At 40.9% G+C, this 19,171-nt stretch overlaps 3 protein-coding genes and 1 long non-coding RNA gene across 4 annotated transcripts in view; 1 reads left to right on the top strand and 3 right to left on the bottom strand.

The window, feature by feature from the left end:
* Positions 1-46: 46 nt before the first annotated feature.
* On the bottom strand, positions 47-473 carry LOC134634313 (uncharacterized). Its single transcript, XR_010094828.1, has 3 exons — positions 385-473; positions 222-279; positions 47-113 (listed from the first exon to the last, which is right to left on the bottom strand). It is a non-coding gene; the product is annotated as an uncharacterized LOC134634313 (long non-coding RNA).
* On the top strand, positions 286-4,687 carry LOC134634312 (somatomedin-B and thrombospondin type-1 domain-containing protein). Its single transcript, XM_063483448.1, has 5 exons — positions 286-874; positions 1,818-2,012; positions 2,149-2,227; positions 2,799-2,975; positions 4,266-4,687. The coding sequence occupies exons 1-5, from the start codon at positions 649-651 to the stop codon at positions 4,381-4,383; spliced, it is 795 nt and encodes a 264-aa protein (XP_063339518.1). The 5' UTR covers positions 286-648; the 3' UTR covers positions 4,384-4,687.
* Positions 4,688-4,834: 147 nt separating this feature from the next.
* On the bottom strand, positions 4,835-10,601 carry terf1 (telomeric repeat binding factor (NIMA-interacting) 1). Its single transcript, XM_063483447.1, has 10 exons — positions 10,418-10,601; positions 9,899-9,982; positions 9,351-9,478; positions 8,877-8,963; positions 8,613-8,762; positions 7,086-7,195; positions 6,973-6,996; positions 5,549-5,646; positions 5,359-5,432; positions 4,835-5,260 (listed from the first exon to the last, which is right to left on the bottom strand). Exons 1-10 carry the CDS (start codon positions 10,599-10,601, stop codon positions 5,099-5,101), a joined length of 1,101 nt encoding a protein of 366 aa, XP_063339517.1. The 3' UTR covers positions 4,835-5,098.
* A 1,797-nt stretch (positions 10,602-12,398) lies between these two features.
* The window catches only part of LOC134634494 (potassium voltage-gated channel subfamily B member 2-like), a 94,943-nt gene continuing 88,170 nt past the window's right edge, over positions 12,399-19,171 (bottom strand). The window contains exon 3 of the mRNA XM_063483732.1: positions 12,399-18,234. Coding sequence (XP_063339802.1) covers positions 16,252-18,234 — 1,983 coding nt within the window. The 3' untranslated portion in view covers positions 12,399-16,251. The remainder of the gene's footprint in view (positions 18,235-19,171) is intronic.

Raw genomic sequence — 19,171 nt, 5'->3', positions numbered from 1 at the left:
GAAGGGGACGGTGTTATACAGTAGAACAATTGATTGGAGACCTGCCAAATTCTCACATTCCTCCCTTTCTTTTGGGACTCGGAAACCTGGGGTGGCAGAAGGTCACAGGTATTCTGAAGAAAGAGGGTCAGAAAAAAGGTAAACAAGAATAAGGCAGGTAAGAAAGAGGCAAAAAAAAAAAGAACAGAGGCGGGATGGTAAAGCATGCATCACCAGCTCACCCCTCCCTTGTCCTCATCGTCTCCTCCCGAGTGTGATCGACTGGAGGGAGGTACTCAGCTGGGAACAGGGAGAGAGACACCAGCTTTGAGGAAAGGCAGGCACACACAACACGAAAGCCAGTGCTGGAATTGGGTGTTTTGTACTGTAGATTGCACTGCAGACCTGTTTCTGGAGGGAAACTGAAGGGCTGGACACAGGAGACGGACACAGGAATTCCAGGTCACAAGGGCTCCTGTGGCAGAGCTCAGTCCTGGCTGGGTTGGGCTGGGCTGGTATTCCAACTTCTCCCTCTCACGGTCATGAGCATGAAAGAAGCAGAACCAGAGCAGGAGTAAACACAGGTAGAGACGTGTGTGAGCACAGCCTGGGGGGAAACCAAGAGGCTGGCATCTTACTTCAGGGGTTGACTTCTGGCCTCACTCCATCATGATGGGATTCTCTGTTGAGTTTGCCTGCTGGTTGCTGGTAGTTTTTGCTCTAGGTGAGAACCACCTGGTGAGTGGAGGTTGTTCAGGGAAGTGCTGCAGAGGCAGAGACACGAACTGTTTGACCACTGACTGGAGGATGGACCGTGTGCACGGCACATGCTACTGTGATGAAGGCTGCGTCAGAACTAAAGACTGCTGCTTTGACTACTTCACAGAGTGTCCAGGTGAGTGATGAATGGATGGAACTGTTTGTTTTTTGGTGCGCACCTTAACTTTATGATACTCGACCTCTTGCTATCTTCTAAATCTGTTGTCCAGAAGATAAAACAAGACAAATTAACATCACTATCTGGTCATTAGTGGGCTGCTTATCACCCAACATACCTCAAATGAGAGAAGTGGCATGGGTGGGTGCGTTCCACATTTTCCCATACATGTCAAATTGTGTGCATTTAACTTCAGTCCTTTCCAACTCTTCTGTGTCTTTTGTTGTTTTCTTCAGCTTCTAACATGGCGCAAACCTCACATAATCTCTGATTTTGTGTTTCTTGCATGTGTCTCACCTGCCGCATTACAAAAAAGGGCAATAATCAGCACACCAAATAACCCCAGCAGCTCTGAGCCTAACCTCATTTCAGTGGGCTGGCCCACATAATGGAATTAGTACAAATATTTTAAGAATGTGGTTCTGTCAATCAGTTGTAGCGATAACAGCTACAGTCAAACAAGCTAGGCACATTTAATATGTGTTATGGGCCAGTAGTGACTAAATCTGAATGTTTAATACATCAAAGTGGAATCATAGAGCAGGCACAAAGAAAAAAAATCACAGGACTCGGTCACTGATTGAGCGGCGCACTTGGCACACTGTCAGAATACTTGTAGCAGAGCAGGAAGCACTAATTCCACAAGTCACAATCGATGCTTCATTAATCCAATGTTATTTCCTGGATATTGAGTCACATTCCACTCTTCCACCGGAATATTATAATTATTCATCCCTTAAAGAACAATGGTACATCTTACTGTCGATGGGAATTGTAATCCTGGCACAAAAGCTAAGATCTTAGGGAGTCAGTCTTTGGTTTAAATGCAATTTAATTGTTTGCTGCAACAGAGGATTTCCTCTAATAACGTTTCTCTCTTGATACTGGTGCCAACATCCAGCTCAGGACTGTGTTGTGAGCGACTGGAGCTTTTGGAGCGGCTGTGCCAAACCCTGCCAGCCTTCGGTGCGAATCCGTGTTCGTCACATAGAGCAGCAGCCCCACAACAGTGGCCAGCCCTGCCCCGGCCTTGAGCAACGAGCTGGCTGCAGGGAATACAGAGACCACCAGGGTAGACACTGTGGCTTCAATTCAGGTATGCAACCTGATGAACACTCTCTGGTTTTACTGTATCTGCATTTTTGTGTGTGTGTGTGTGTGAAGTTGGATGCATATTTTCTTGCATTTGATCCTGTTTTGTAATTCATAGATGATCTGGTTTCTCTTATCAGGTCCTGCATTCATCACCAGCATGGCGTTTGCCAAGGGAAGGCCCAAGCACGACAGCTACGGAAACCCCCTAAACCCTGGGTAGGTTTCATATCATGGTACTATAAAGCCTGCAGACGCTCTCTGAAACTGCACAGACCTCAAGAATCTTTGAATTCAAGAGTTGAAAGGTTCATGAATGCTTTCAGGGGAAAAACCTCTGAATTTGAAAGGAGATAACAGCTCAACGTTTTCCTACCAACGAGTTACCTGTAGGTGTTTGCCCACCTGGCCTTCTGTCTACAGACCATTAAACATAGCGATGCTGAAAGACTGCCGACAATCCTTTGAAATTAAATGCTCAAGGCTGTCACATGAAAAGCACATACACAAAAGGTTGGGATGACAGTAGGTGCGGTATTGCGAGCGGTTCAAAGCATCTATATGCTTAATTATTGTTATTCCTTTCATTAGAGCTGTGTCCCTGCTACTGGGGATAAAGTGGGTTTTTCTTTTTTACTGATCAGTAATTCCCAATATCGCCTAACCAAGTGATGATGCCTCGTTGTCCCTCTCCTGTGTGTTAAGGGTTTATTTTGTTTGAATTCTACTGTCTCAGTATTCCAGGATTTACTTTGTTCACCTTCATTACTCTAATCCTGTCGCCCTTTAGGTTTTGTGTGGAATTCAAGCTAGAGTCACGGACGCCCCACTGTACTGTGGAGAACCGGCCCCACACACTGTGGATGCGCTACATAACAGAGGGCTTTAACGTGTGTGTGGCATGTGAACCTCCTGCCATGCGAAACAATACCAGCAGCTGCCAGGGAGACGGTCAGGAATCAGACAAGTATGCAGTTATCGGCCATTTTACATGTGTTTTTCCTCCAGTCCAGATATATTTAAACTGTTTGGCTCTTTACCAAAACATTTAATTTACAGCTGAATGTGGTCTAAAAGGGCAGACTCTCAGTTTTTACTCTTATTTTTTACAAACTGAAGGAACATTTAGGAATGGTGGTTATTTATTATGTAGCCCCCTTTTTCTTTAGGGACCAAAATATCTGACTGAAAAGCTGCTTCGTGGACAGATGTGGGCTTCTTGGCTTATTTTTTGAGCAATTTTGAACATAAAACATCTGGAAAAATTCCAAGTGTAGCATTTGCATTTGAAAACTGTGGGTTTGAACCCACAACTTCCAGATTCATTGGTCAAAGATGTTCTAAAGACCAGTGAAACAGATCATCCATAGGCTGTTAAAAACCTGTGAGAGAGGTGGAACTTTAGAAGTGGTGAATTTTTAACAAAGAGATAATAACTCAATGGTGTGCTCTGCAAAATAAAAAGGTACGATTTTCCATTGATAATTAGATAATTGTAGATGATCCTTTCCATGATAAAGAAACACCCCTCATAACACCTAACCAACTGATAACCATTGCCCAGGTGCAGAAAAAACTGATTTAAACATCTAACAATACTAGACAAGTTGTGAAACAGCATTTGTTTGGACTAATGAAAGTATAATAAGTATATAAGAAGAAGGAAAAGACTAAGAATGTTTCATTATTTGAAGCATGCACCAATACCTGCAAGATGGAAGACAGAATGAGCAGGGAACACAACCCAATCGAGCATGCACTTCACTTGCTGAAGAGCAAACTAAATGACAAAAAAACCCAAGGTCTAAACTAAAGGCCTGGAAAACCATCAGAAAGGAGGAAACTCATTAATGTGCATGGCTTTCAGCCAGTCTGTCAACTATAACTAACAAAATCCTAAAAGGTAAACATTTTGGTTATGATTATACTCACTTATCCAGTTTGAGCCCCTGAAAGGAGCTGAATTAAAGTTGAAAGTCTGCATTGAAATTGCATTGCACTTTAATCTATTGCACTACCGTACAGAGCCAAAGTTATGGAAATTGTGTTCCTGTCTACAAAGCCCTAACTGCACGATTTCACATAAAAATTTAAATCAGTTCATAAAACTTAAAACAGCTACAAAATTAGTCCACCTTCTGCTTCAACACTTAATGTGCCCTTGCCTTAAGCTAAGGAGTGTTGAGATCTTGTGAAATGACTATGTGAAACCATGTGCATAAAGTGGTATGAAACCAGTGGTTTAACTGTGTTGCAGAGAGACTGTGCTCCACTGGCAGGCGGTGGGGAACCCGCGGTGCAGCGGGACTTGGAAGAAGATCCAGAAAACTCAGCGGTGTGCCTGTCCTCCACAACACAGTTTTGTCTTCATCTGATCTGAATTTTACGTGAACACCTAAAAACCAATCATCAGTGGGCAGCCAGATGCCTCAACACATCGTCTCTCTATCAACACTAAGAGGAGGCCTAATTTTGCAGATATGTCTCTTAATATGGTCCAGATCAGTGTAAAGTATTTTTAAATAGCAGATTTTCATACACATTAAAATAGAAAGACACTTGTACAGCATTCCGCCTTTTCCTCACACACATTAAGCACACTTCCTTTTATTTTGGTTATAAAACAATGCTATTGTACTCTTTTCCAAATGTCTTGTCTTACACCTTATTTATCTAAAAAAAATGTGGCCTTAAATATAAAAAAAACCTAAAAACTTTTACATCGTTTCCTGTGATTGCCCTCTGGTGGTATGACTTGGTGCACACAGCAGCCGCAAAGCACATACACTGACACGGTTAAGGAACTAACTCAGCTTTAGCTGGTCAGCTAAAAAAGACTAAATGAGTGAAATATACAATTATGTTTTACTGACACATTGTTACACATTATCAAATTTACCCAGTCACAGCAGACCAAGTTACTCAGATCACTGTTCTGTGCTTGAGCACCCTCTGGTGGTAAATTGTTTCAGTGCAAACATAGCAGAGCATGCAACTAAAACCATTTAAAAAAAATCAATAGAAAAATCAGGTGATTTTATTTACAGGTCAAATGCTACATTGTACGAATTAGAGAAGCTCTGTCTGTCTTTATCCCACTTCATGTGCCCTCATTAGAACTCTCCAGCGGTCTTTGAGCATGGTGCCGGTGCGTCCTTCAAAGTCATAATCCATTAAGATACGAGACCACTTCCCCTGCCCATGACGTTTAACACCATCCTTGAGGTACTTGTCCAGCTGGGAGGTCCATTTCTAGATAAAAAGGAAAAAACATAAACTCCTGCTTTCTATGCTTAAAGGAATATTTATAACTCCTTAAACTGATTTGTGGATTAATTGGTTCTACTTACTTGAGGGGGTTTTCTTGTTTTTTGTACCTTTTTTGTGGTTGGTGAATTTTCTGTCATCTGGGATAACTCTGATGCTGTAAGGTTTGAAATTAATTTACTTGTATTCAGGCTCAAATATGATGTGCTGGTAAATAAATTTCAAAAGAAAAATTCAGAAACCAATCAAAGCCACAAGAAAATTAAAACCCACCATTACTGGAGATTCGACGTAGAGAAAAATGACGCTTCTTGCATGTATCAGGCTTCCACACATCTGTATTTATGGTTGAGAGTAGTTTCCGTTTTGGTCTGTGGAAGAGTAATACAGTGCGATTTCCTTAACCTACATGTGTAATTTAAGTGACCCTGAATGTGACGTGGCAGTACTTCAGACACTGCGGATTTACTGGGATTTTCACAACCATCTCTAGAGAATGGTCCCAAAAGAGAAAATGTCCAGTGAGCGACAGTTCTATGGGTGAAAATCCCTTGTTGATGTTAGGGGAGAATGGAAACATGGCTTTGAGCTGGTGGGAAAGTATGCAGGACAGCAACTCTGAATGCGCATCAAACGTCAAAGAAGATGCGCGACAGCAGCAGAAGGGCACACTGCACATCCTGATGGTGGGGATCAGAATTTGGCACAAACAATATGAAAACACGGTTCAGGCTGGTGCTGGTGGTGTAGGGAATATTTTCTTGGCACACCTGTCCCCGGAAATAGGATTTATGCTTCTATGTGAAGTCTATGTCACAGGTACACTAATCAGAAACCCTTCTGAAACTCACACCCCAACTATTTTGAGTGGCCTCTTGATTCCTCCTGTGCATTTCCTGCTACTTTCGAATGAATCAGTGAGAGAACATCAATCCCTGCGTCAATATATGGACTCTAAGAGGGAGTCCTCGAGGGAGATTCCTTAAACTATCAGGACTGATGTGAGGGGATGTAAAAAGAAGTGGAAAAACTTCACCAAGGACACATTTTTTTTAGCCTCTGGGGAGAAAACAAAACAAAACAAAACACCCCAAAAGAAACTGGAAAAAGGGGACCTAGGAAGAGAAGAAGTCCTAGAATCATTTAGGCTGGCAGAGGATATAAAAGATCGGGACATAACTGTAACGCGTAGTGCACAAGTGTGAATGCCGGCAAAGGCATTGGCCACAAAAGTCTGAATCAGCCGTTAGTACCAAGCAAGCATTGTTACAATGCCACAGGCTGCCTGAATATTGCCATATGTCCATCCCTTTATGGCCACAGTACACCCATGTTCTGATGGCTGTGTGCCATGTCACATAGCTCAGGCCATCTCAAACTCGTTTCTTGGACACAACATGAGTTCACTGTACTCAAATGGCCTCCACAGTCACCAGATCTCAATCAAAGAGGGCAGCTTTGAGATGTGGTGGAACAGGAGATTCATATCATGGATGTGCAGTTGACAAATCTGCAGCAACTGTGTGATGCTATCATTTCAATATAGAACAAAATATCTAAGGAATGTTTCGAGCACCTTGTTGAATCTGTGCCATGAAGCATCAAGGCGGTTTGGAAAGCAAAATGGGCTCCAATACAGTACTAGCAAGGTGTACCTAATAATGTGTCTGGTGAGTGGTAAATATATTCTTACTGACCTGTGACATGTGGTGTTTCCTTTCCTGTCAGGACATAAATAAAGCTGAATATTTAGCATGAAGGAGAAGCCGAGTTTAAATAAATGGGGCTTTTCAAAAATACTACGACTTACTTTCTGTCCTCCGTGACATCACTGGCCTTCTTTGAAAGAGAGCTGTCCCGAGACCCCTCGTCCTCCAAACCTTCAGTTTTATGTGAGGACTGCACCATCTTTGAAGCTGCCTGATGATCGGAGAGGTAGACATAACACAGACATTTAGCTCTGCTAATTTATGCATATAAATATGACCCTTTCATAAACTTCTAAAAACAACTAAGTTTCTGGTCCAAGTACCGCTGTAATGAAAAGCAAAATTAATGAGGGCAGTCATTAGCATACCCTTCCAAGTACAGCCATCAAGAGGTCATCGGCTTGCGTAAATCATTCATAAAACTTTCCTGAATAAGCGAGTCTGTTAGGCCCTGAGGACGACTCTACAGAATGCAGCAGTTTGCCCTTCCAACTAATTTGATGACAAATTGTCAATTAGCTATGACTGATAACGTCACATCAGCACCTTCAGTTGGTCTGAGCGCCATTACTCAGGAGGATAAGAGCGTAGTTTCAGCACAAAAGGAGAAAAAAAAGAGGAGGAGAAATTAATATCTCCAAAAATTTGTTTGTTAAGCATTGCCTGTTAACTACTGAGAAACTTTGGACACCTCATGTACACCCATCAGCAAGCCACAGCATTAAAACAGGCGCTGTGATTATCTCTTCACAACAATCCAGAGGTTCAATGTATCAGGCAGCAAGTGAACAGTCAGAGCTTGAAGCAAAAGCAGAAAAAAGTGGGCGAGCACAGATCTGTGGATTTTCTGATGATGGCCAAACTGTACCTGTTATGCAGCCCCAGAGTCCCCGTGATGACTAGTGTCCACTGATCGGTGTATTTACCCAAAAAACCTTCCATCTCACAAAGAGTGCAAAGGTGTTTTTATACTTTTTTGGCTTGGACACAAATTTGGAGAGACAAGGCTGAGATGGTTCTGACATGTGCAGAGATGGAGGTATGTAGTGAAAGAGCATATGCAGAAGGTTGGTGTGACAAAAGACGATGCTAAAGAAAGGGTGAGATGATCCGCTGTGGTGCCCCCTAAAGCAAAAACCCAAAAGAAGTCGACAACACTTTTTGCAAAAAAACCCCCAAACATTTCTAAGAGTTTAAAGTGAATTTTAAACTTACAACTTAGGAAATAAAATATTCAGCCCAGAACCTGAAACATAATACGTATAAATATATCTAGTCTAGTTTTTTTAAACAAATATTTTAAGTTACTCCATGAACACAGTGCTGTATGACTTGTAGAAACTCAGTCTGTAGGCCTGACAAACAACTTGTGAACTAAGGTTGGGATGGACATCATGTTGGCCTTGATTTTAAATGCACAAGTGACCTAGTAGGGCTTTAAATAACTGAGACACAAACCTGTAGGATTTAAAGGTTATTCTCAAAATTCTCAGAATTGTGATCTCAATATTGACAATGATAGTAGTGAGTGTGATTTTTCACATAGTTGAGCAGACTTGTGTTCCAATCTCATTCTGATACTGGCTGTGACATAAAACTGAAGAACTCAGGTTCTGCAGGTGCTGTACCTTGAGAAGGTAGTCAGAGGGATTCTTCTCCAAATAGGCATCCAAGTAGGACTGGACTGTCTCCAGCAGGCGACTGAAACTGAAGCTCATGAGGAATGGGTGGTAAGTCTCCTTCTGTGCAACTATTTTCGAAAGCTTAACTCTCAAACCCTGTTAAAACACATTAGTTGTTAAAATCGCTTAAAATCTGTTACTGAATAATTAAAACGTTCCAAAATTGACCTTTATTTTGAAAAGGAAAGGGAGAATAACTGCCATACAGACCTGTGGAAGTTCAAGGTTATTCTCAAACCACCTGAGGGCAGAGGAGGCAGAAGACCTTTCACCCTTCTCCAAGCAGACAGCAGCAGACTAGGCACAGGGTAAATGTATGAGATTAGACTCAAAATCAATACAAGCAGCCAACATCAGGACTTAAACCCTGCTCATTTCATAATCAAACATCTGTATAGTTTCAGCACTGGTGTTGTGTTTTTTCCCCCACATAGTAAAATGTTTAGTTCCCTCAAAGAGAGCTAAAGGAAAACCACCAGCACTGCAATGGATCGTGCTTTAACTAGATTTGTTAATCACCGTTTCCTTTACTCAAGCATGACGCTCCTTTGTGTTCTCAAAATTGAAAAATGCATATGAGGTGAAACAAACTCTTTCCCAATATTGTTTGTAGCTCAATTACAAGTGAAGTAATCCCCCAAAGGCCCATACTGAGGCAGGAAAAACAAAACAAAACTTTATTACCTGTACAATCAAAAGGATGGCAACGTTTTTAAACAAACTTTCGTCTGCCACAGTGTTTTTGAGGTCTGACCAGAGTCTGGCAGCCGACATCAGAGGCATCACAGAGGCATCATCTTCAAACTGCACATCTGAAGAAAAACAGTGTTTTACAGGACAAGGAAACAGGAAGCCAACTAGGATGAAGGACAGAAAGAGTCTGCTGCTGTTAATTTTTTTTTTAGTAAAACAGTATACCCCCAGCGGCCACTTTATTAGGTACAACTACTCAGCTCCTTGTTAACGTAAATATCTAGTAAGTAAGTAGTAAGTACATGGCAGAAACTCAATGCAGGTAGACACTGTCAAGATGGGATGTGGATGTAACGGGAGATTTAGATCATGGATGTGGAGCTGACAAATGTCCACAAATCTAGGCCACGGAGTTAATGCATCACTGATGAAGAGACAGGTGGGTATATACATTTTTAGTCAGTGATTTCCGATCCCTTTCTCATCTTTAATAGTTTTTAATGTGTATTTTAATATAGGCTGGCATCATGTTTTCTTACCCAGCAGCTTTCCATGCATGACTCTTGCCAGGAAGTCACAGATCTTTGCTTTCTCATTTCTCTTAACAGATAATTTCTGAATGGCTGAGGAAAAAAAGAAGAATAAATGAAAAACAAATTGTGTTAGGTACAAAATTTTCAGAAACTTTGGGAAGACTTGCACATACAATGTATATTTACATGAAAGTTACCAACGAGAGGTTCCTCTTCTCGTTTTTCTGAGTAAAGGTGCCAGTTGCATTTAACAACAACATGACAGGTCTTAACAAAAAAAAAAGAAAAAAGACATAAAAATAGACCTGGCTTAAAGAGTTTCACCTCGGACGCTGTTTTGGCGTCTACTCCTTAAACATATCTTACATTTATATCTGTCATATTTTACGTAATATTTGGTTTTTTTATGTTTGTCCTTACCAACTTTTAAACTTTAACTAATGGTAAACTTAGGAAGCGAATCTAACACCACTGGAATAATCATAAATTTAGCATAAATATACGTAACCTAGGTGCCTCACTCACTCTGGAAAGCTGAGAGCGTTTCGTTGAATTCATCACGTTTGCCCTCCTTAAAACGCCGACACAAACTTAGAAACATGAAGTCCGACATCCATCCTGTAGCTACGGCGGTAATGTGAGAAAAACTGACACCTTCATCATGGTTATTTGCATCTGAAGCGGTTCTGTTATTATTTTCAGCCGCCATGTTTATGTGTATTCCTGTTTTTCTTTTAAAAACACCCGCGCGCTCACCATTTACCAGCCAGTTTGAATTCGCTAAACGGACTGCAGCGCCCTCTGGCGTTCAGGAGGAGTAACTAAATATCAATACCACCTTGTTCAGATCGTGCCAAAACAACTTGAGGCAACTGCAAGTTGAAGAAGTTGTTCACTGCATTAAGTTTCAGTAAAGGGGCTGATATGACTTGTAGACTCGTAGGGTAGTATTTAATTTTAGGTATAAAGCAATTCTCAACCTTTTATGCAGTCAAACTTGGAAAACTTGCCTTTTGTACTGTGGAGAACATTTGAGTACAGAAAACTCACTGTCATGTTTAAGATTTGAGGTTTATGACTTGCCATGTTACCCTGCTGAAGTAGCCTCTTAGCTGACAGGAGTGGCACCTGATGTGGTCTTCTGCTGTAGCCCATCAAGCAGTTTCCCTCTGACCTCTGGCATTGACAATTTTTTTTTTGGTGGGATGCCTTGGGAATATTTTCTTTTTATTGGATCATTCACTGTGAACCACACAGATGGTTGTGCAGGGAATCAGGTGAAATCAGCTGATTAGAGGTTGCAATAATGAGAAGGTGAACAGGTGTACCTAAAAAAGTGGTCAGTGTGTGTATAGTTCTAACAGCCTTAACTTTATTTACTTTTCTGATTGTATCAGTTCTTTCATTAGGACCCTTCATGGAACTTGGAAGCAGGTCTGGAAGAACTGATTGTAGCAACAAAAATGTGTTTGTGTGTGTTGTTGTTTTTTTTTGTTGTTGTTTTTTTTAAATAAAAATACATTTGTAATAAATATTTTGTTGCCATTTGTGTTATTTCTTTCTTATTTCTGACCCATTTTAGGCACTGAGTCATAAATTCAGAATTTTCCAAATATGTAATTATATTATCTTAACTTATCCACCTGGTAATCCAGCAAATCAGTGACTTATCTTCCTCCCCTCACCCCTAACAAACCAAGGGGTACATGGCTACCCCTCCCTAAGCCTGGTTCTGCCAGAAGTTTCTTCCTGTTAAAAGGGACTTTTCTCTTCCCACTGTCACCAAAATGCTTGCTCACAGGGGGTCATATGATTGTTGGGATTTTCTCTGTATCATTGCGGGGTCTTTACCTTAAAATGTAAAGCACTTTAAGGTGCTATATAAATAAAATTGAATTGAATGAGAACCTTCAAACGCAGTTAACACTGTAAGTATGTTTTTATCAGAAATGACCTTTCCCCTAAACTTAATAGAAACCTAAAGTGTAACTATTTAACCTAACCCAATAATTATATTCCTAAGCTAACCAAAAATGGCCATAAAGATAAAGTTAAAGACAGAAAAAACATAAAACTAAGTAAAATTGTTGCCACACTAGAAGCGAAGAAACTATGTGAATGCCTCTGCCACACCACGAGCCTTATTTGGGCTTAACTGGTTTTTACATTGCAAATTATTATTGGACAGAGAATGCATTTCCTTCTAAACACACTGTGAATGTTGTTTAGTCGCATTGGAACATGCCTGGAAATGCACACTTACATTAATTGCATCGAACGGAACGCATTTCCGTTCTGTAATAAATCATTTATCAACCAGCCAAACTGCTGAGTTGTCCACACTTCTGTATATGGAAAACAACTTTGCTTTCTTGCAGCAAATGCAACATATTATTTTAATTGGTGTCCTGATTTGAACTTAAGTCTTTTTTTCCCCTCTTTTTTACTTTCCTGGCCTACAATCATCATCTCACATGCAGAGCAGGGAACACCAAACACACAAACGCAGGAGTTATACATTTATTTGTTATTCTGCATATGCTAATAGACGTAATGAGGAACAATGCTCTACACAAATGTTGACATACATACCATAACAAAGTGTTCTGTGGTCACATAATTGTTCAGACTACTACATGCATACAAAGATGTTGCTTTGTACAGAAACAGTCTGTAGGTCAGGATGTGTCTTGATGATAATGCTCTCTCAAAGCTGAACAGAAAAAACAATGGAGGAGGCAGAATATACAGAGATATAAGGACTAACAATGATGCTGTTTGCATTTTAAGGAGCAAGGTAAGCAGGTATGAGTGACACGGACAATACCCATTCTCTCAGAGAGGGTAAAGACACGACGTTTCTACTCTGTACAGCATCACAGATGAATACGCCATCATGAGACAGTAAGACAGAGCACAGTCCTTTTTGCTGTCAGTTCACAGAATTAGCTGCAGTATCCACACAAACTTTATCCCGAGGGGATATAGCTGATCAATCCAAATCCCTTGTTTCTCTACCCTACCTGTCAAAATGAAAGATTACTCGAGGCTAACACAGAGACATGATTACTACAAACAAGGGATGAAGGATTAATTGGAGTACAGAAAAAAAGTACAAGCTTACAAACAAGAAGGTTATGATCTAACCTCCCTTTATTATAAAGAAAAAAAAGAGATGAAAATTCAAACGAAGACCACCGCTGACCCCGCATTTTACTTCAGAGAGTACCAAAGAATCTGAGTTTCTGATGAGGGATTGGTAATATCACAAAGGTAACTCCATGAGGTCTCACATGAATCTCTGAACACTGAGTCAGAATATGCTACTTTGGGCAAATCGTATGTACACAGACAAAAGAAAGAAAATATGGACCACAACTGACACAATGTAACCATTTGGGAGAACCATTTCTTTTCTTGTCCTCGCCTTGTTTTTACCCACTCATAGCTATTCCTGAGGGCATGCCATGGGGTTAGAGCTTCTGAAGCCGGAGGGCCCGGAGCACTCACTGGTGTCAGCATGGGAAATAATCAGATGGATCAGCTCAGAGACAGCAGGGATCTCTTCCTGGCTGTAGCCGCGCTCCCTCTTCGCCTCCCTTAATGGTCAGATGTCCATCCCTTTGTTTGTACTTCTTCCTGCCTCTCCGAAGACTGATGGGAGTGGATACTGAATGTGGTACACACATTACTCAGAAGAAGGGAGAAATATTGCAGCTCCCTGTTCTGGAAGCCAAGACATCGAAGTGGATTTTGACAACAACACTTCTCAAAAAGTACAGAAGCAGCTAGCTGACATTAGCTGTTCAAGAAAAACAAAACAAAACAGATAATCTATCCAATCAGAACATCAGAGAGTTATAGAAAACCTGAGAACTCAATATCATTACTTGTTTCTATTACATAAAGACCTGATTTTTCCTATAAAATTAGAATTTTTTTCTGTACAGTGCTATATGAACAAAGCAAAATGACTCGCTACCTTCTCATAAACAGCCGTGTTATGAAAAGGCACGCATCATTTCAACCACCATATGGCAGGAAATTGTGGTCGTGCTCCATTTTGGTTTAGAAAAAATAGACTCATTCTCCACGATAATTCACAAAAAACAGAAAATTGTTTGTTTGTGGCCATTAAAATTAGTTAATGTTAATATCTTCCACACATTTGCTAGATTTTTTTATGTAAATCTAACAGCAGTATAAAAGGCCCTGGTGGTCAATTTGGATTCTTATTCTGACAGATAATCAAATTTGAGGTCCATTAATACCTGGCTTTAAGGTGCTCAACAGCATTTTGCCAGTCACGCAATATGAAAAAGTAAAAGTCAGATTCTCATTTGCATTGTTTGTGAGATCCTAGTAGTCGTAATACTCTTTTTGCCTCATATTAAAGATATAACATCTGAAAAATACAAGTAAATTTTGCCTGTACACTTACAAATTCCCATAGACATAAAATAAAGTGCCACAATTCTTGGCCTGCATAGATTGCAGTATGCGGTATTGCACATTCCACACCTTTCAGTAAAACAAACAAACAACCAAAATATGATTAGCGAAAAAGAACGATAACAAGAAAGAAAACAACAAAGTAATTCACCCACATTCCTTCCTATCATTGCCATTCCGGTTTGTGTGGCTTTCACAAACACCTCGCTAGTCTACGCCGACATGTGTCACGCTGAAAGAAATAAACAAATATTCCAGCAATAAATTGGAATCAAAGGCAACGTAGAACAGATATATTTTCAGTCAGTGTAAAACAAAAGCAAGAGAGACGACGAGAGAAAAAAAAATCCTTTGGGTTTAAGTTTCACTGAAAATTGTTCACAATAAAACACGATAAATTACAGTCCGAGACACCACAGATATACAAAAAAATGCCTTAAAATTATCAGCAGGATTGGGTAAAGTTGCAGTAGTATGGAACAAAGGTCAACATTGACATGAGGCTGCTGAGGATAGGCCAATGAACACAATGCAGGTAAACAAACTATAATGAAAAAAAACTCCAAAAGCATACCTACTGTCAAAATACATGTTATTACCATATATATTATAATGCATTCGAGATAGAAGAAAGCTTGTCAGTGTGCTTGATTTGGTCCATTGATATCAGAAGGAATACTGTCATTTTTTGTTGTTGTAATCTACCCCTTTTAAAAAGCCAAAATAGATAATGATAGTGTAACGCATATATCTGTGTTAATGACCAAATCTACCTTGGTGAATAATAAGTCTTACCTCTTTTTTTGTTGTTATTTAAATGGAGTCTCACCTACATTTGTAGACTTTTTCTACAACCAATCTAGCCCTACTTATCACGTTTCATTCTTAAAACTACTTTTAGATAGATAGATATATTTATTTATATAATTGATGTTAGAGAGTAAATAAGATCATTTCCTCTGATTTGGATGGAATCAAAAGGCTGAACGAGGAGCATCTTAAATCTCGACCTAACGCCTGAAACTGCATGATAAATATTGTCAGTAGCTTTAGTGTCTGATAGTTCATCTTCTTACTGGTTTGATAAATACTTGGCAACTACAGGTGGTTTTTTTTTATTTTTTTTTAGAGAGAATTCAAGGTGCTTTTATCCTTCTTTCCCACATTCATGAATTCAAAGATGCTCAAACTGAAAGTTCAACAGCTTCTATGAAAGACAAATATATTAATCTCAACGTTACAGTTTCATCTGTTATTCACGAGAAAAAACCAACTAAACAAAACAAAAACGAAACAAAACAAAGAAACAGGGCCATCATGAGAACACTTTGCATTGCCACAAAAGGTAATGATATGTTTCTTTTTTTTATAGGTCGCTACGATGCAACACCCAATCTGAGGGCTGTCTATCCAAACCCCTACCCCTTCTTTTTCACATTACAAATATTAGTACCCTCAGTGACTGTCTTCCCTTGCCATCTTGTGCATTGTCATTGCCTTAGATGTCCTAGTATTTACAGTGGAGCGCTTTCAGCAAACTAAGCACCGTAAAATATCTGTCCTTTGATTTTTTTTTTAAAAAGCATGCTTTTACAGTTCCTCTGTGCATTTCCTTCTTTTGCTAGAAAAGGAGACGTTATGTACATCTGGAGGACCTGCGTGTACGTGATTTGATGAATTCTCTGTTTCTCAAAAGTGTCCTCTTTGAGCCCACTGTTTTCCCAGGATCTGCACAAAGCACTGCAGTTTCTTTTTCTGCAATTCAACAACAACACAAGTATAAGAGACTTGTCATGCCATGCAAAAAGATCTTTCGCCACCGCTGCACCCTTGACTTTCCTCCCTGCTCTCCCAAACTTCAGGCTGAGGTTGTACTAGGTCTGTTGTCCCTCAAATGTCCCTTACATTCACATGCTGGTTTCACACGTTGGAGAGAGGCTGCCATCCCCGGGTATCAGGTGGATATCGGATGTAAACATGTGGTTCTCTACTTTGTGTCCACTTTGGTTGCTGTCAGGCTTAACCTCCTCGCCTGCCCCAACCACACCTTGGGTGCTATTTTGTGCTGCTGTCTTGGGTGACAATGGTGCAACCGCTGCTCCCGCCACCTCCATCAGGTGCTTCTCCTCATGATTCTCTGTGGATTGTGGATCTTCATCCCCTGGTGGGGTGTCCACCACCAGCCTCTTAGGGGCCAGAGGGCAGACGTCTTCCATTGTGACTGGAAGAAGCCCCTCTGAACTAGGGATGAGTGGTGATGTCTCTCCCACTGGAGACTCATCTTCCAGGATGCTGGAGCTGATGTCTCCAGGAGAAGTAGTACTGGGTGGTGTCAGAGGGCCTTCAGCAGAGGTCTTTGTGTAATTGACCTTCAACCCTTTTATTTTTAGAGGATTAATCCGTCTTGGAGAGCCCTGGATATTCTCCACAGCACTGTTAAAGCTTTCCCCTTCATCTATGTAGAGCTCTGATCCATCACTTGGGTTGACAGACTCATAGAGACCATCTTTAAGAAACCTCTGGTCATCACTGGGCCTCAGTAAGCTAAGATTCAGAGGTGGCGGGGCCCTGGGGTGTCTGATCTGACATGATCTAGCATCCTCCTCGCCTGAGTTTGAGCCCTGTTTTTCGATGCCCGCTGAACAGCTTCCAAAGTTTTCTGGCAAGGAGGGCTGGACTTCCTTCATCTCCATCCCCACCTCCGCTTTCAATGCAAATTCAGGGCTATGGGATTTCTTCGGTGATGCCGGGGCAGTCATAGTTGTGCTCAGAGTGCTCATGGAGCTTGTAGTGTTGAGATTGCTGAAGGACTGTGACTTGGTTATTTGACTGTACATCTCCTCCAGTGTTTGAGCACTAAGGTGCTGTGGGGTCCTGCTTGTCCGCTGTGGACTTCCAGTTGTGGTGATGGTTATGTGATGGGGAGAACTTTCCGGCAGAAACTCTGGGTTTCTTTTGTCAGGTGATTTCAGATGGGTTTCAGAAGAGGCATGCCTGGTATGGCTGCCCCAGCGGCTAGGCGACAGATGGTTGTCAAGAGGCGTCTTGTTTTCTCCTTTATCTACCGCTACATCCATCAGTTCCATACTACGAGCAAAGGCATCTTTTAGGTTCATTGACACAATGCTACCATTCCTTTTGGCTCTCTCCAGAGCCTCCCTTCTCTTGATGGCTTTCTCCTGCCTCTTCTGCTCTTTGTAGAACTCAGAGAAGTTGTTTACAATGATGGGGATTGGTAGGGCAATGACAAGCACACCTGCAATGCAACACAGTCCACCTACAATCTTTCCAAGCAACGTCTGTGGGTAAATGTCACCATAGCCCACTGTAGTCATTGTAATGGTGGCCCACCAGAATGAGGCAGGAATACTGGTGAATTTGGTGGCATCTTCATCTTTTTCAGCAAAGAAGACCAAGCTGGAAAATATCATGATGCCCATGGCAAGAAATAAGATAAGTAGCCCCAGTTCGTTGTAGCTCCTTCTCAAAGTAAATCCTAAAGACTGGAGCCCCGTGGAGTGCCTGGCTAACTTCAGGATCCTCAGTATTCTCATGATTCTGAATATCTGCACCACACGACGTACATTTTGGAACTGCAGCACGCTCCTATTCGACTCTGTTAGGAATATGGTGACATAGTAGGGCAAAATGGCCAGCAAGTCAATAACATTAAGTGGGCCTTTGAAGAATTTCCACTTATTCGGAGAAGACAGGAAGCGAAGGAGGTACTCCATGGTGAACCAGGCAATACACACGGCCTCCACATGGGCCAAGTTGGGGTTATCATTGAACTGGCCAAACTCATCTTTGTGCTGGAGCTCTGGTAAAGTGTTGAGAGAAAGTGCGATGGTGGAGAGGACGATAAACAGTATTGATATGATGGCTAGAATCTGAAAAGAGAGACAGAAATGAAGAAAGTATTAGTTTAACACTGGTAGAGGACACACTCTGAATAATCAGGGCTGCCTGATTTGCATTAAGGATTTTAAAAGATGTATAAATAAAGGTCTCCAGTATATGATATGAATCTAATGGATGGTCTGTCTTTGGTTCAAAGGCACTGTGGGCGTGCTCATGAATATCAGAGCTCCATTATCCATAAAAAGAATATAGAATATGCTAGAGTATTACATAAGGATAGGTCAGCAAGATAATGGAAAATGACACAAGGAACCAATGAGTGATTAAATGAATGAAGCATTGCAGAGCTTACTGACTGAGAAGTCATTTAAATAAGGGTAGTAAGTAGGCCAGAAATCTGTTTAGACAATAACTGTGAGTGCGCGTGTGAGTGTGTGTGTGTGTGTATGTGTGTGTGTGTGTGTAGTCCCATCTACACTACATAAAAGAATAAAAGGATTTTGGCGCCATCTGTTGGCAAATGTCTAAAACTTCCCCTTTCATTCATTACTTTCACTTTAAAAAATGCACAAAGCTTTACAAATATTGTTTCTTCTTATGAAACATACAGTGAAAATATTGTTTCCCGTATGCTCATTTGAACAGTGAGGGGACGGGTAGGAACATCCTGTATAATGCCATGAGGTCAGCACAGCATAAAGCTGAGTTTTAGCTGCAGCTCTTTATCTCGATGAGGATTTATTGACACAGATTGATTAAATCTGGCCTTAGATGCACTGACTACGGTTTAATATTTATAAAACAAGTGTGTCATCTATATATGGCGAAGACATTATGTTACGTGATGAGCTGAATATCTTCCCTCTTGCACTGTAACTACAGATAAAACTCTTTACAATGCTGCTGGGGTTAGCTGATGTCCTCTTTTTATTCCTCTCCAGTTCAACTCTGCTCAGCTGAGCGTCT

Source organism: Pelmatolapia mariae, linkage group LG9 (assembly GCF_036321145.2).
Source record: "Pelmatolapia mariae isolate MD_Pm_ZW linkage group LG9, Pm_UMD_F_2, whole genome shotgun sequence".
Classification (NCBI taxonomy): domain Eukaryota; kingdom Metazoa; phylum Chordata; class Actinopteri; order Cichliformes; family Cichlidae; genus Pelmatolapia; species Pelmatolapia mariae.
This window is presented reverse-complemented; position numbering and strand designations above follow the sequence as displayed.

Excerpts from the sequence above, each read along its gene's own strand:
- LOC134634312 (XM_063483448.1), top strand. The coding sequence starts at position 649 with ATGATGGGATTCTCTGTTGAGTTTGCCTGCTGGTTGCTGGTAGTTTTT. Across the intron at positions 2,013-2,148 it reads ACACTGTGGCTTCAATTCAG|GTCCTGCATTCATCACCAGC; the intron begins GTATGCAACCTG and ends TTCTCTTATCAG. Across the intron at positions 2,976-4,265 it reads GACGGTCAGGAATCAGACAA|AGAGACTGTGCTCCACTGGC; the intron begins GTATGCAGTTAT and ends ACTGTGTTGCAG.
- terf1 (XM_063483447.1), bottom strand. The coding sequence starts at position 10,601 with ATGGCGGCTGAAAATAATAACAGAACCGCTTCAGATGCAAATAACCAT. Across the intron at positions 9,479-9,898 it reads CATGCATGGAAAGCTGCTGG|ATGTGCAGTTTGAAGATGAT; the intron begins GTAAGAAAACAT and ends GTTTTTCTTCAG. Across the intron at positions 8,964-9,350 it reads CCATCCTTTTGATTGTACAG|TCTGCTGCTGTCTGCTTGGA; the intron begins GTAATAAAGTTT and ends CCCTGTGCCTAG.